A 15,773-nucleotide genomic window follows, 5' to 3' on the forward strand; every position below is an offset into this window, starting at 1 on the left:
ATGTTTGAAAATTGTTGAATGAAAGAGAGATTCAAATTGAAAATAGGAGCGTAAATTAGACGCGCTAAGAAAGTAAGGTGGTGGAAAAAGTAAGGAAAGTGAAATGATTGACAGATACTGAGTTGAGGAGAGAGAAAAAGAACAATGACTTGCCACCTCTTCACGCGCGCTTATTTTTAGGAATTCAAATTAGTGTTTAATTAATCAAACATTTTTTAATTAATTTAAGTAAATGATAATCTAATATTATTAATATTGGAGATATTTTAGAAGTTCGAATGGGTCAGAGTTGCTGCTCATCACGTTGGGTTGAGTTTTAAAGTTTTTATGATTGAGGATTGTTTCGATGGTATACTCTCCTCCCACTCATATCGGTTGATCTATGAGTCCCGACCTTTAATTAGAAGAAATTAATGTAACCCGAATAATTCTACAGAACATAATGTAATCATAATGGTTAATGCTCATTATGAGTACACGATAATGTTGCACTTACATAAGGTTGTTTAGTAAATTTATCCTAAAAGTAATCAAAAGTTACATGTTTCTTTATTAATTAGGTTGCTCTCTTTACAAAATTTATTTAACGAATAAAGGTAACTAAGGAATCCCTATATACTCGTACATGACATTAAAAGATAATTACTGCATATTTAGTGTACATAAATGGTTTTAAAGATTAATATGATTGACTTAGGACATGTTCTGATTTACTGAAATGAATTGTTTATGAGAGAAGGAAACTAGGAATTGAGATAAAGTGAAGAAAAATCAAGTTGAACAGAATAGGCCATTCACATAAATATTTCATCATGTACATAAATTTTTAAAATGAACTAGGTTGAATCTAGTTATTGTGGTCTCTAACATATTGTGCATTCATTTTGAATAGTTTAAGAATACTTATTTAGTCCAAAACTCCAAATGGATGAGTTGGAAAAGTATAGAAAGTAAATGCCTTTGATATGTTTGACTTGTAGCAGTTACAAAGTGCCATGATTATCCCTAGGGCATGTTCTAATCCACTGAACTAAACTGAATAGAGTTGAAATGGATATTTTATGAGAGAAGGAAATTAGGAGTTGAACTGAACTAATTAGAGTTGAACTGAACTGAAATTAAGCTAAAGAGAACCGGCCCTGAGCATTGTTTTGTTTGTGTGTATTAATTTAAATGTTACTAAAAAAAAGTAAAACAATCTAATATTTGTGTCGTGATTACCTTTTATATTGTTTATTAGCATTTATGATTGACTTAGTGCATGTTATGATTTGTGTCTTGATTACCTTTTAATTTAGGGCCTCTTCTGTTCAGCTTAAATTAATTTCAGTTCAGCTCCAATCAATTCAATTTAGTTTAAGTCTAATTTCTAATTATCTTCTCTCATAAACAATTTTAGTTTAGTCCAAATTACTTTAGTTTAGTTCAGTTTTTTTTCAGTAAGTTGAAACAGACCCTTAATCACTTTCTTTGTCCCCTCCTTTATTTTTCTTTGCCATGACTTCCAATAATAAAATCACATCTTTTTAGCATGATACTGAGTTGTTCTAGTATAGTACAAGAAATTTAAGAGCAATGATTATAATTAATCGATGACATACAATATAATATATAGTAAATATTAAACAGGCGCTATTTCAACCAATAAGTTGAGATGGCCGAGTTGGTCTAAGGCGCCAGATTAAGGTTCTGGTCCGAAAGGGCGTGGGTTCAAATCCCACTCTCAACATTATTATTTGTTTTTCTAAAACATTTTGCAAACCAAACTCTTCGACGGCTGTAATCAAGATTCATATAAAAGTCAAAACTATACTTCGTATTTTTTACTCAAGCACTGGTAAAAAAAAAAAAATGTTAATGTATGACCTGAAATAAAGGCATTCTATATCCATAAATCTATCTTCTATAATACGAGTATACATGCTATGAGACAATGAGAGTATACATGCTATGTAGGTTCAAAAACATTTGGTACGGTGGAGCTTGAACTTGTGATTTTAAAGTCATAATATGAGTTCGGCACTTTCAAATTTGCTTGCAAGTTGTATTAATATTTGATGATTGCAAATCAACCATGATTGTTACACTCATTTCAATACATGTACATGCTATTGTAACTAATCAACTTATAATATATTTAAAATCAAAGGTGGTTGTTGTACATTAAATCATTATTATTATTATTATTATTATTATTATTGACAATATAGATCATCGTTTTAAATCGTCATCATCCAACCCATCTCTCAATTGTAACGTTTAATGTGATTGTGGATTATTTAGACCCAAAGTAAATGCTTTGAAAATAATCCTAATTAAATTTTAAATATTTTTAATCGTCTTATGGAATATTAAAAAAACTACGAGCTAGTAAATATTAGGTCATTAGATTATCCTTTGTTTAGTTTGTTAATTATATCATTATATGTAGTGTCCCTTTTAACTCATTGATCAGATTAAAAGAAAAAATAATGCTCGGTCTTCCTAAGTAGTAGCCCATCTTATGGTGCAAGTAATCTTAATTAAATGCTTAATGATGACCATCTTATTTATATTTTCATGTGGACACAAGACATCCATGGATCACTTTCATGGGCCTAAAATTAGAGGTCTAATCACATCAAAATGAAGTTAATTAAACAATTAAGTGAAAAGGTTTACCTAATTTTTATTTTATTGTAAAAAAAAAAAAAGTAACTATTGTCATTCAAATATGGTATGCACAAGTAGTCAAACTTCAAGTAAAATGTTTACCTAATTTTGGTTGTTAAAAAAGAGTACCTATTAGGATTCAAATATGATATGCACAAGTCAAAATACAATGATGGTTATGACAATTTATGCCTTTTAAAATTCGATTTCATTAAAAAAAAAAAAAAAAAACATATTAAATAAAACCCTAAATATGTACTCTAATTCCTCAAAAAAAAATAAAAAAAATATTGTACTCTAATTTGTATGATTCTATTAATAAAAGCGGATATTTAAAATGAATAATGATCGATAAAGTGAGTGTGGATCTTATAGTGTACACATCTACGCTCCAAATTCCACCATTTATTAATATATCACTCATATATTAGCATTTTATTCTTCTAAGAATTTAACAACCTTATAATTATATATAAATATTTGACAAGAAAATAATAATACTATATATGTAGTATTACTAAGAGTAACATCGAGAGTATTTGTGTATATTGCGAATGCTCTTGTATTGAGGTGAGCCGTCGTACTACTCTATTCAATATAACCAATTAACCATGACTGGTATGCAATTTTTTTGGTTATCATAGGAGTAATTATTTTATCTTGTTCAAAATCTAAAACACAACTATTTTACACTTAATTAATTATTTGTAAGATGAATTTAATGTTAGACATACAAAAATAACATCAACTGTTACATCTATGCACATTCAATATATATATATATTTTTATACAAAGGACTATATAAATAATAGATCATTGTCAAGTAAGATGTGGCAAAGTGACATATTGAAATGGACAAATGGTATATAAATTGGAGTGACATAATGAGTACTGCTTTTGTTCACGTTTTGTTGAGGAATGACCGATTGAAGAAAACCTAGTGCCGTCCTTGTGTTATCCTATTCGACTTGTATGCTTTTCTACAATTTTTTTTTTTGGGTTTTAGTGGAATCTTTCCGACCTACCTAGCCAAAAACTACATGCCCAAACTTTCTTATTGTCATCCATTTAAGTTTTACTTTTATCGCATAGTACACTCACTTAGTCACTTGTAGTGGATAGCAATTTACTTTTTTGCCTTCTGTTTTTTTTATAGAGAGATAATAAAAAAGACGATGGTAAATTGTTGGAACAGTTCTTACACAATATATATACTTCCCCTGTTCTTTTTTACTTGTCTTGTTTCTTTTATCACGCTTGTCAATGCAAAACTTTAACAATTAATAACTTAAATTCTCCATAATTAAAAATTATAAAAGTTATATATTATGGTAGCACTTATTGAGACGAATCCAAAAAGATCATACATGAATATATTTTTTCGTACATATTATTCACAAAAGACGGTCAAAAGAGGGGTGGTGAATAGTGTAAAAGTCAAAGCGAGTCAAGTAATAAAGAACGGAGGAAGTATATACGTAGTATTTATTTTTCAAACAACTTATATATAAATACGAGTATACAATAATATAAGATAGAATAATTTGAGATAAATTAAGTTCAGACAAAATAAGCTAAATTAAATACAGAATAAACATAACTAAGAGCGGACCTTAAACCGCAATTTATTTATTTTATCAAGATTTAAAAAGGAGGATGCGCCCAATAACCAAAAGGATAATTATTTGTTAGCTATGAATTCTACTATTAATAGGAAGATTACATACAATATTGTGATTTAGGTAAGATTCCAAGGGACAACTTTGATGATGAAAGCAACCTTTATATTATATGGGATATAACAATACAAGTATTTTCTTAAGCTTAATTTATGTCGATGCCTCTTTTATTTGATTTGGACCGCACAATTTTGGTGGGCATTATATAGTATCATGTCAACCGCTATCTTCCCTAATCCTAAATTCCTAATCCCCTAAGATAGATAGAGTAGTTATTACTTTAGATTATTTTCTTGGCCCCAAAGTTACAATTTAAGTCAAAACCCTCTAATTATTTCTTGTCTCTTCAAATAAATTTAAATTTCCTTATTTCCGACCTTATTACATACCCCTTCTCCAAGTCAAAACCAAAATCCTTATATTCTTTGTTATATATACCCTTATTCTAGTTAACCAGTCTCCCTCTTGATCTTTCTCCTCCTCCCTCCAACCTCGAAAGTTCATAATCGCGGTAAAATAAAGAAATTCATTCATTTCCTTTGTTTCTCTAGTCGTTCGAGCTATGGTAAGTACATTAATTAATCAATCTACGTGTTAAAATTGTTTACTTTAATTTAATTATCATGCTATGTACGCGTATTACAGTTATAAACTTGAACGTGATCAGACTCTGGTCACGTGAAACTCGTGATTTAATTTTGTTTTCACTCATTGATTACTTTTTTTTTTTTTTTTTTTTTTGGTTGGGCAGTCTTTTAGGCCATTATTATTGAGACAAATGACAAGGATGTTGAGATCACTAGTGGATCAACCAACAGCCATGATCACCACCTTGCTGTATTACAGTGATCTGTTGCCACAAAACGCCGCGTTGGAAAGGATGGTACAGCATGATTTGCTACTTCATCAAGATAATTTTTTCTTCCTGTTTATCACTAATTTTTTAAAGTGTTTTTTGTAGGTTAATTAAATGTTATTTAGCGGTAAATATATCTATTTTGATGAAAAGGGTATGTTGTTTTTGTTTTGCCCTGATCATTACTGTATTATACTGCTTAGCACGTATTTTATTTTTATTGATGATGCAATGAGTGAAACAGCTTCTTGCAAGTTTGAGTAAATATGTCTCTGTATTTGCTTCTTTAATTAATTTACGATTGGAGGGGTAAAGTAGATAGTACAGTACTCCCTCCGTCCCTAAATTACATTCCTACTTCTCTCTATTATGTGAGGAATAAATGCAAAAATAGGAATATAATAATTTAGGGACGAAGGGAGTATAAAATATGGAGTAAATACAAAGATGGGATAAACAGGTTATTGACTTATTGCTAGTCATCATAGCGTAGGTACGATTCGTTACTGGGAAATAATGGCGACCATTACATCAACCGTTCAGACTTCAGAATATAGAAATATGGTGTATAATGTATAATGTTAATAATGTATTAATAGATGGACCGGTCTTGTAGTCTTGTACCATTATGTTTGCAATGCTAGAAGAGTTGGAATAGTACTCCGTATTAAGTTTGGACTTCAACCGTCCATAAATTCATAATATTTCATATAGCAAAGTCAGTGATCTTACCCGGTTACTCCTATCAGTAAAGCACAATTCATTGATAGATCGGTGCACTCTCGGTCACTAATAACTACATACGAGTACGTACTTTGAAATAAAGAGAATCTTCAAAAGCTCTGCTTATCATCTAAGAAAACATATTAAAATTACAATGAAAATAGATAAATATTAGTACAAGATCAATCAAATAAGTGTTTAATACTAGTATACTTACATAATCAAGTGATACTATAGGTCATATTCATGAACATTCAAAGACAATGATAGGATATTAAACATTGAAATAATCATAGTAATGTAAGCCTTTGATCAGCAAATTAAGAAAATACATCATAGAGCTAAAACGTGAAGCTAATGACATAATAAGGTTTATTGTAAAATTGACCTGACTCCTTAATAAATTGAAGAGGCAAGAAAACATGTTTTGACTATTATTGTACGTCTTAAGGTTCTATTAGCCTCTAATTATTCTAATAATACAACCTTTAATTTCCTAATCAAACTTTTTATTTTTATTTTTACTTTTTTTTTTATATTGAATAATTAAGATTATATATTGTTGGTGGTTCGATCTTGGTTCTTGGTTGTTATTTGGACTCTTGGAGAGCGGCGGTGAAAACTTTGTAAATTACTTTTATGGCTTGTTCTCTTCAAATTATTTTCAATTCAGTTCAGTTCAGCCCATTTCAGTCAATCAGAATAAGCCCTTAATCAAAGAATGGCGTCACAAAGGCAAGCTCTACTTATGCCACTTCTTTTGGTAGAATACTTTGCTTAATAAGCACTAACTACTTTATAAGTAAAATGAATTGATTTTGAAAGTTTTCTTGTTCTTGATCTCCAATGGCATAGTTACATAAAAGAATATTTTAGTGGGACCTTTTACTTAGCAATGAAGTGCATGCCAAGGTAGATCCTTCAAAATCAAATGCCAAGGGGGATCGATGTGGTTTCAATAATGTTAAATAATGAGCAACATAGTCCCATTTCTATGAGTGACCTTATATGTACATAAAGTGTAATGCTAATGAATTTTAAAATTGTTAAATGGATCTATCACCCGTGCGACGAGTGCTGATTATGATGCACTTGATGATTAATCATATGTGTTTATTATAAAGGTTAAATTTTAACAATTAACTAAGTGAATCTATAGTCCACGACCACGTGACATATGACTTTGACACGCATTAAATTATTAGATGGGTTATATACTGAATGTTTGGAGTATATATAGAATGGTTGAACATTTTTATGACCTTCAGATTAGCCTATGAGGCTATTGACCATACTTGGGGTGCTATTGAGTAGAAATCGATAAATACATTCTTGATCCCTAATTACTTGTTTAAGGTGCTATTAAGAAAAACTTTTTATATGCATATGAGGTCTGCATTGCACCTAGCTAGCTCTAATGGGTATGTATTGCATGTAAGTGCATACATTTTAATTGTAAGATAGTATCAACTTCAAAATGAATATTAACCAAAAGAGTAGAAGTTAACCAAAATGCCAATATATCAAGTAAACAAGGTTCAAAAATCACCCTAAAATCATATCGAATAACAAGATATCATGCGCCCAATAACCAAAAGGATAATTATTTGTTAGCTATTAATTCTACTAAACCCAATCCAATATCTACTAAAGTTTATGTGCCACTAACACCATCTGTTTCCGTGCACAGGAATATAGAAGGCTCTTCTAGTTTTCCTAAGCTTTGCAGGAACGCTTCTGCCTCTGCCAGTATACATGATTTGGTTTTGCAAGCCGCTCCTACAAATACAGGTCTTAGCTTTGTCTTAATCAATCAAATTATTCTTAACAGTCCTATCAGTTTGTGTGGTTCGGTAGTGATTTTCCAAATTTTAGTTTGCCATTGATGTTGTGAGTTACCGAGGTAGTGCTCAGCTGTATGGTTAATATCTTTAGACTTTAGTCTTGGTGACCTTCTATTTTCAGTGTTGATTCTGCTGTTTTGGAACTAGAGGGTTCACATCTTAACATCAGTCTTGGGAGCTTTACAAAGTTGATATCTTATTAGAAGATTGGTGATTTACATCTGATGCAGTTCTCTTCTAATGATGAAAGTGTTGTATACTATTAAGAGTTCCTGGACATACTTATAATTTACTCATTTATATTTCTACGAATTCTCTCAAGGACCGCAGTTTGTTTATCTATTGGTTTCGGGAGTTTCCAGAATGGTTTAGGGAGTAATTGAAAGTGGCCATGCTAATTCACTAATCTCACCGTTAAGTCCATTATACTTGGAGTAGCTCAAGTTTATTCTTCTGTTAATTATACTAAGGCTTTGCAAAATGGCCAAAATCCCTGACAGTGCATATAATGGCTGATTGTCTTTCTCTTTTCCTGTGCTTATGTTTACTTCTGTTCTTCAGCTCCCCTTAAGCGAACAAGCAGCTGGTCCATCGATGAAAAGCTACTCATTCAATCACTATACAAGGTGATGTGCTTATTTATCCTTAATGGCTAGGTTGCCAGCCGTGCATCTCTATATGCCTGAATATTTGTGATTTGTCAAGTTTGGCATGGGTATAAGACGTATAACCTTTTTTTGTTTTCCGTATTCTGTGGACAGGTTATGGTCTCTATATCTAGGACATATCCAATCATTTTGTATCTAAGAGATGTTGACATGCTCTTGTTTAGATCTCAGAAGCTATACAGACTGTTTCAAAAAATGTTACAGAAACTTTCAGGACCAGTACGAATAACACATTCTGACAGCAATGAAGATGACATCGATGATATGATCATTGATGTATTTCCTTATAATATCGAGATTAAGCCACCTGAAGATGAAACACGTCTTGTTAGCAACAAGTCTCAATTAGAGGTGGACCTGAAGATGATTCAGGGTCAGGACAACATAAACCACATTATTCAAGTGCTAGCTGCAAACGATATCGAATGTGATGATCTTGGCTCCATTAATGTGGAAGATACCTTTGTTCTCAGCAGATACATTGAAGAGATCGTTGTATCAACAATTTCTTATCATTTGATGAATAATAAGCATGAATATAGGAATGTGAAACTCCTGATTTCATTCGAGAGGTCTACTTTCAACATATTTGTCCTACCTTCAAATCTGCCAAGGATACATCAAAGCCAGAATCACGTGCCAGACCTTCAAAGGTAAGTTTGCTATTAGAGTAGAGTAATATGTAAAAGTTGAGGAGCCATCTAGTCCAACACTTCATCATGCTGCAATTGTAGGGAGCAGTCGGAGCACGTGGATATATTAAGCCAGAAACTAAAGCTGAAGGTGCAGCTCCGAAAAACAAAGTTGGAGAAGAAGCATCTGTGCTAATGTCAAAGGATACACCAGATAATGAGGCTGCAAGTCCAAAGGTCCCTGTAAGTACAGTTGATCAACTGTGGTGATCTTAGTAATGTTGTTCATGTGATTGATAAATTCAAAGCATTTTCTATTGCTTCAATAAAGAGCAAATTAGTGCTTCAAGTTTGTGCTGATTTTCTTTTTGTTGCCAACTTCGATGTTCAATCATTAAATATTTCTCCTTCCAAATTAGAGGACGTGTTAATGTGGTCCATTTCATCGTAGACCAGACTTGTTCATGGGAGGACTTCTGAAACCCTGTCGAGGAATTTTGCCTTTTGGGCTTCCTGGTATTGGCAAGGCGATGCTGGCTATAGCCAAAGAGGCTGGAGCAAGTTTTATTAATGTGTCTATGTCAACCATCACATCTAAATGGTTTGGTGAAGACGAAAAGAATGTTAGGGGACTGTACTGTTCAGCCTTGCATCTAAAGTTTCCCCAACAATTATATTTGTAGATGAAGTTGACAGTATACTGTTTAAGAAAGACATTAGATTAGGCAATCAAACAAAATTAATTAAAATAAATTTATCAATAAGCAAAAAAGCATAAAGTCGCCACGGTTTATTTTTTAAGTATAAGAGTAATCCACCCATTTACATTCTCTATTCGCTTCCTCAATCATCGTGCCAACAAAAATGTGTCGCAACTATAAAGAATCGGACGAATGACCTGTTCTGATTTACTGAACTCAGCTGAACTGAACCGAACTGAACTGATTGGAGCTGAATTGAAATGAACTGAAATGATTTTTTATGAGAGAAGGAAATTAGGAATCGAACTGAACTAATTGGATCCAAACCGAACTGAAATAAACTAAAATTAAGCTGGAGAGAAAAGGCGTGAAGTACGTGCCCGAACCAAATGGCCAATTTGTCCAAGTAACCTAACCTTCCTTCCACTTTTGGGCAGCACATACAGCCCAAAACCAAAAACAATCTCCACCATTTCCAAACACACCAAAACCCAAAACCCTCAAAAAAACCTCTCAAACTCACTCTCACACAAACACACTTTCTCTCTCCTCAAAAAAATGCTTCTCCACCGCCCACTCCTCGGCAAAACCCACCTCCTCCTCAACCTCCACCACCATCTCCGCCACTTCAGCCACTTTTCCGCCGCCTTAGTCCTCCCTTACGACCCGGAAACCACCCTCTCTTACCTTCCCGGGTTCCCCAAACCCGACCCGTCTGAGACCATCATCGGCATCCCAAGGTCCGAATCCGGGAAGAAAATCTGTGCCCATGAAAGGAAATCGGGTCGGATTCCAAGTATTGTGTTTGAGCAGAAAGATGGGCAACATGGTGGTAATAAGAGGTTGATTTCTGTTCAAACTAAACAGATCAAAAAACTTGTTACTCAAATGGGTCGATCTTTCTTTTTGTCTAGACTTTTTGATCTTCAAGTTAAGTCTGATTTTGATTCTGATGATGTTGTTGAGCATGTTCGTGTTCTTCCCAGGAAGGTGCATTTCTTAATTTTGTTTATATTTTGTAATTTGGGGTTTTTGGTTATTGATTATTGGTTTATATATAAAACAATTATTTGTCCCTTTTTCAAATGAAGGCATATGTTCATTATAAAAATTGATGCTTTGAGACATTATAGTGCGAAATCTCTTATGAGACGGACTTACAATAAAATTGTGCATGATAGTAGTTTCATATTGATTGTAAGTAAATTCTAGTGTGAGGCGTAATTAAGCTAATCTATTGTATGATCAGGGTGCGTTTCAAATGAGGGAAAGCATGTGTGCTTAATGAAAATTGGTGCTTGGAGAAAACTAATTAGAAGACTTTAAAGTACTGAAATCTTGTATGAGACGGTCTTAAAATAACATTTTGTATGATAATAGTTTCAAACTGATTGTAAATGTAGTTGTAAGTTCTAACATTGTAACTTCGCTTCACCTGAGACTCGTTGGAGTATTTTTTGGTTGAAAGTTGCTTGTAGGATGTTAGCGAGAAAGACAAGGGATTAATGCTAGGAAAAATTGTATATGAAGACAAATGCGTGAAGTCTTGAATGAGGCGGACTTAAGCTAATTTATCGCATGATCAGGTTGTGTTTTTATTCTAAGATAGTCCCGTACTCGTTTTAGAGGTAATTAAGCCCGGTTTACCTAGGACTTGTAGGATTATATTGTGGTTAAGGAGAATGTTATACAATAAATGTGAACTAAAGATTGAGGATGATATGGACATTGAAAATTTGAAAGGCAGCTTAAACGCAAACTAAAGATTGAGGATGATGTGTGAGCCAGTGAGCTACATGGTGAAATGAAGTTCATGCTTGTGTTTGTTTATTTAGAGTAGGTTAAGTCAAGGAATCAGCATCAAAGTGGCTGAACATATATGAATTTGATGTTTTCAAACGTCCTTCTGGTTAAATTACTGGACATGGTGTGAAGATTCTGAGAAGCATAGATGATTATCATCTAAGATTCTGTGGTTTGCATTGATACTGTACTTTGTGTTGGTTTGGTATATTAATTTGGTATGGAGTGAAGAGTTTGAGAAGCTAAACGTTATGATAGTCGTCCAGATTCCACGGTCTTGTGTCTCTCCTGTACTAGGATAAGGATGTGTACATGGTAACCTAGAAGAAGGTTTATCGACGTATACATTTTACTGTAGTAATTCTTTTATGTACTTTGTGTCTATTACAAAGGCTGGAAAAGTGGCTGTTTGGAGTCTGTACCTAATTGTGAACTCCAGTGATGACTAGTGACTACAAAAGTTTGATTAGATGCTATATGTATGATCAAGTTTTCCATAGAAGGCTTATGAGACATTTGGATGCTAGAGATAGTAAGTTTTGAAATATCCGTGTAAACTTTTGAATGACATTGTCTTGAATTGTTTGAGACACGTTCTAGAAACTAGAAAGCAGAAATCTGACTTCTATGTTACCCTAATGGAATGCCGTTTTTTTTTTTTAGGATGAAAAGAGATAATTTGGATTTTGAAAGTATATCTTGATAGGGAATTGGCCTGGACAGATGGAGTTCCCTACGGACTTTAAACCTTTCTATTGAAACTTAGTGTATTAAGCTGACTAGCTGAGGTGTTGTTCTGCTGAGAGAAGGTTGTGTGACTGCCTGATTAGCTCTATTGTACATGTAGTATTGATTAATTGCTGGGCTGTTGGGTAAGGGTGGTTTGTAAGTTTTAATTCAGGATTTATGTTGTGGCAAAGATACAAGAAGAGAACATACATAGATTGGCCTTTAATACCTAGCCAAGATCACTTCTACTTTATTTTCTGGTGTGTATTAGTGGAATGTCAGAGTGAAGTTTGTAACATTGCAGGCTATGTATTAGTAATTCTAGTTAAAGGACATGTCTTCATTTTTTTTAATGGTAAGGAGGACCCTAACCAGATGACATGTCTTAAATGTTCGTGGTAACTTTGTACATAATCAGATCGTCAATTAAAAGTAATGCTGATTTTGGAAATTTTTTTGTTTTCTCCTCCCCCGGAGTGAAGATATATGGGTAGTGTATTGCAGAAGAGTTTGAGGCTTGAATCATTTTGTTAATCTAAATTTGTTGCTGAGATATATAAACTTATTTTAATTTATCGTGAATAAGTCACTTTCTTGGTTCATTCTTCTACGTAGTAATAGTTTTGTGTACCATAGATGTTCTAGTTGGAGGCCTTATATTTCTGAAATGTTTTCCTCTGTGCTGAACAGCTCCACATGCATGCAGCCACTGAAGCTTTTCTTAATGTTACTTTTATTAGAGCTCCTCCTGATGCCTTACTAAAGGTTGAGGTTCCCCTTGTATTTAGAGGAGAAGATGTATCGCCTGGATTAAGAAAAGGTATCTAATCAAATACTACCTCCATTTTGAACTAATAGGCCATATTTGATTTCTTGTAAGATTAAATATTGATTTGTTTGAAATTTGTGCTAGTCCTAATATGAATTACATTCTTGGTAGTTTTGTCCTTCCATAAGATAATCTCTGTATCAGTACACAAGATGACAAGAATAATTTTCATGGTTGAAGTTTATGAAATAAATAAGATCAAATTCAGTCTATCATTTGGAATGCAAGGTGTATTATCACGCAAGAATTTGTCTCCGGTTGTTTGTTTCAGTCTATTATGTTGGAATGGAAGGTGTATTAAATTTCCTATCTGCTTCAAACCTGCTTAACTGTTTGTGTTAAACGTGAAATTGCATTATTTAGAATAGATATCTTTTGGATAATTTTGCAAATTTATTGATCATATTGTTGGCCTACTTTCCACTATTTATGTTGTGAATTTTTCTTTCCTTGTGTCATATAAACGTTATTGCTCATCAATCATGCAGGGTCATATCTGAATATCATTAAAAAGAGTGTTAAATATCTTTGTCCTGCCGACATAATTCCTCCGTATATTGATGTGGATTTAAGCGAGATGGATGCTGGTGAAAAGATGGTAATGGGGGACCTTAATGTTCATCCAGCACTTAAGCTGCTTCAGTCAAAAGATGAGCCAATTGTTAAGATAATGGGTGCTAGAGTTTCTGAACTAAAGAAAGCCGCCAAGTAGAAATTGATGCGTGTTATCAAATACAAGAAATGTGAAGCTTCAAGATGTGATTTTTTGCATCAGTATTGGTTTATGTGGTGGAACACTGGAACCCGTAACCTATGATCTTGGTAAGGATTTTTTTGTCCCACATCATGCCTATATGACCCTTAACAATGGCATATGGTGGTTTTTATTTCCTCAAATTGGGGCACATAGGATGATAGAAGGTTTGAGTTGTAATAGACTTTTCACTTTGGTCAGTTTTTAGGCTACAAATCATGGCAATTTCTCAGATTTTGGTCGAGTTAGGATTCCTGCTTGAAGATTATCTTTCATATGTACAATTATATCTGAATAATATTATGCATGGTTTCTGTAATATCTGAATCTAATATGCATAATAAATCTCTGTAAAAAAAAAAAAAAAAAAAAAAAAAAAAAAAAAAAGCTTGGATTGATGAATTATCAACTAACCTATTAAATTTTCAGGCCAATATTGGCTTTTCATCTTTTTTTGAGTTCCAAGCTACTGGACAATGTGATAAACTTTCATATATATTGGCATGGATAGATGAAAATACTTGAAGTATTTGATTCTTATGGAGGAGTATGTTAATACTTTCTCCAGCTTAATTCTTTAATACACTGGACCGTTTTGGTTGGGCCTGATTGAGTAATATTTTCCATTTGAAAGCTGTCAGTGGGTTCGAATCGGCAGTAGCTGCTGCTGCGGCAGACTACTCCGCGGCTCACCCGCGGATTGGGCTGTTGTGCCGCAGCCAGGCTGCGGTGTGTTCTGCCTAGGAGAGGGATGAATAGGCAGTGGCGTGGGCTTCCTAGGAGAAGAAGGGGGGTGACTCGAGTCCACTAAAGAGTGCCAACAACGGATTAATTAGAGGATTGGAGTAGCCACCTAGAAAATCATAAGTATGTGGTTGAGGGGTGTGAACCTTTGAGAAGGGAAAACTAGACTCATCAAACAACACATGCCTAGCTATGAAAATTTTCCGACTCCACATATCGTAACACTTGTAACCCCGATGATTGGATGGATAACCAAGAAAGACACAAGGAGTGGAACGTGCTTGTAGTTTATTGATAGTGGATGAAGAAAATAGAGGAAAACACAAGCAACCAAACACTCGAAGGTGAGAATACTCGGGAAGTTTTTGATAAAGAATTTGAGTTGGAGAATTATAGTCAAGTAGCTTTGTAGGCAAGATGTTGTGAAGATAGGTGGCCATATCAAGGGCATGATGCCAAAAAGAGGGAGGCATTGAGGCACGACACATGATAGTACGAACAATATTATTGATCGTTTTTATTTTTCTTTCGGCTTTACCATTTTGAGGTGAAGAATATAAAGCCGAATTTTGTGAAAGGGTCGTTATGAAACTCACGGCATAGGATAAGTCCACAAAAAATTTGTAAAATTATCAAGAAATAGAACATAATATTTGTGACCTTGAGAACTAGAAACAGGAGATGTCCATAAATCACTATGAATGATATCGAAAGACATAGTAGTATGAGACTTGGAATCGTAAAAAGACAATTTTATTAATTTTCCCAAAGGACAAGAGTGGCATACATCAAATTTAGCCTTATTACATTGAACTGAATTACTACTACGCAAAGAACTAAGAATTGCATTTCCCGGATGACCTAAACGGGAATGCCACACACTAGGAGAAACAACTGCAAAAGCCGACGGAATAGAAGAGGACAAGACTTGACGATCTGTGAAGAAGGGATAAAGATCGCCACCGCTATTACATCTCACTATTTTGCTCCCCGTCTGCAAATCCTTCACAGAAAACCCAAAAGGATCAAATTCTATAGAAACTCGATTATCAGTAGTGAATTTTCGAACAAAAATAAGATTTTTGATCAATTTAGGAACGTGTAAGACATTTTTGAGTTGAAGTGTGTTTTGGTGAAGAGATTCGTGACCATAACCTT

At 33.6% G+C, this 15,773-nt stretch overlaps 1 protein-coding gene, 1 non-coding gene and 1 pseudogene across 3 annotated transcripts; all 3 read left to right on the forward strand.

The window, feature by feature from the left end:
• The first annotated feature begins 1,648 nt into the window (after positions 1–1,648).
• Positions 1,649–1,729, forward strand: TRNAL-AAG (transfer RNA leucine (anticodon AAG)). The gene has a single exon. It is a non-coding gene; the product is annotated as a tRNA-Leu (tRNA).
• Positions 1,730–7,297: 5,568 nt separating this feature from the next.
• Positions 7,298–9,390, forward strand: LOC145636427 (uncharacterized; annotated as a pseudogene). The gene is made up of 5 exons (XR_014114128.1): positions 7,298–7,332; positions 7,602–7,702; positions 8,317–8,381; positions 8,517–9,076; positions 9,158–9,390. The product of XR_014114128.1 is annotated as an uncharacterized LOC145636427 (transcript).
• An 862-nt stretch (positions 9,391–10,252) lies between these two features.
• Positions 10,253–14,190, forward strand: LOC145634279 (uncharacterized). Its single transcript, XM_081685701.1, has 3 exons — positions 10,253–10,746; positions 12,979–13,108; positions 13,606–14,190. The coding sequence occupies exons 1-3, from the start codon at positions 10,315–10,317 to the stop codon at positions 13,827–13,829; spliced, it is 786 nt and encodes a 261-aa protein (XP_081541827.1). The 5' UTR covers positions 10,253–10,314; the 3' UTR covers positions 13,830–14,190.
• Positions 14,191–15,773: the final 1,583 nt, after the last annotated feature.

This window comes from Chenopodium album, chromosome 6 (assembly GCF_948465745.1).
Source record: "Chenopodium album chromosome 6, dcCheAlbu1.1, whole genome shotgun sequence".
In the NCBI taxonomy this organism is placed as follows: domain Eukaryota; kingdom Viridiplantae; phylum Streptophyta; class Magnoliopsida; order Caryophyllales; family Amaranthaceae; genus Chenopodium; species Chenopodium album.

Coding starts and splice junctions, on each gene's coding strand:
- LOC145634279 (XM_081685701.1), top strand. CDS start 10,315: ATGCTTCTCCACCGCCCACTCCTCGGCAAAACCCACCTCCTCCTCAAC. Junction 10,747..12,978: donor TTCGTGTTCTTCCCAGGAAG/GTGCATTTCTTA, acceptor TGTGCTGAACAG/CTCCACATGCATGCAGCCAC. Junction 13,109..13,605: donor ATCGCCTGGATTAAGAAAAG/GTATCTAATCAA, acceptor TCAATCATGCAG/GGTCATATCTGAATATCATT.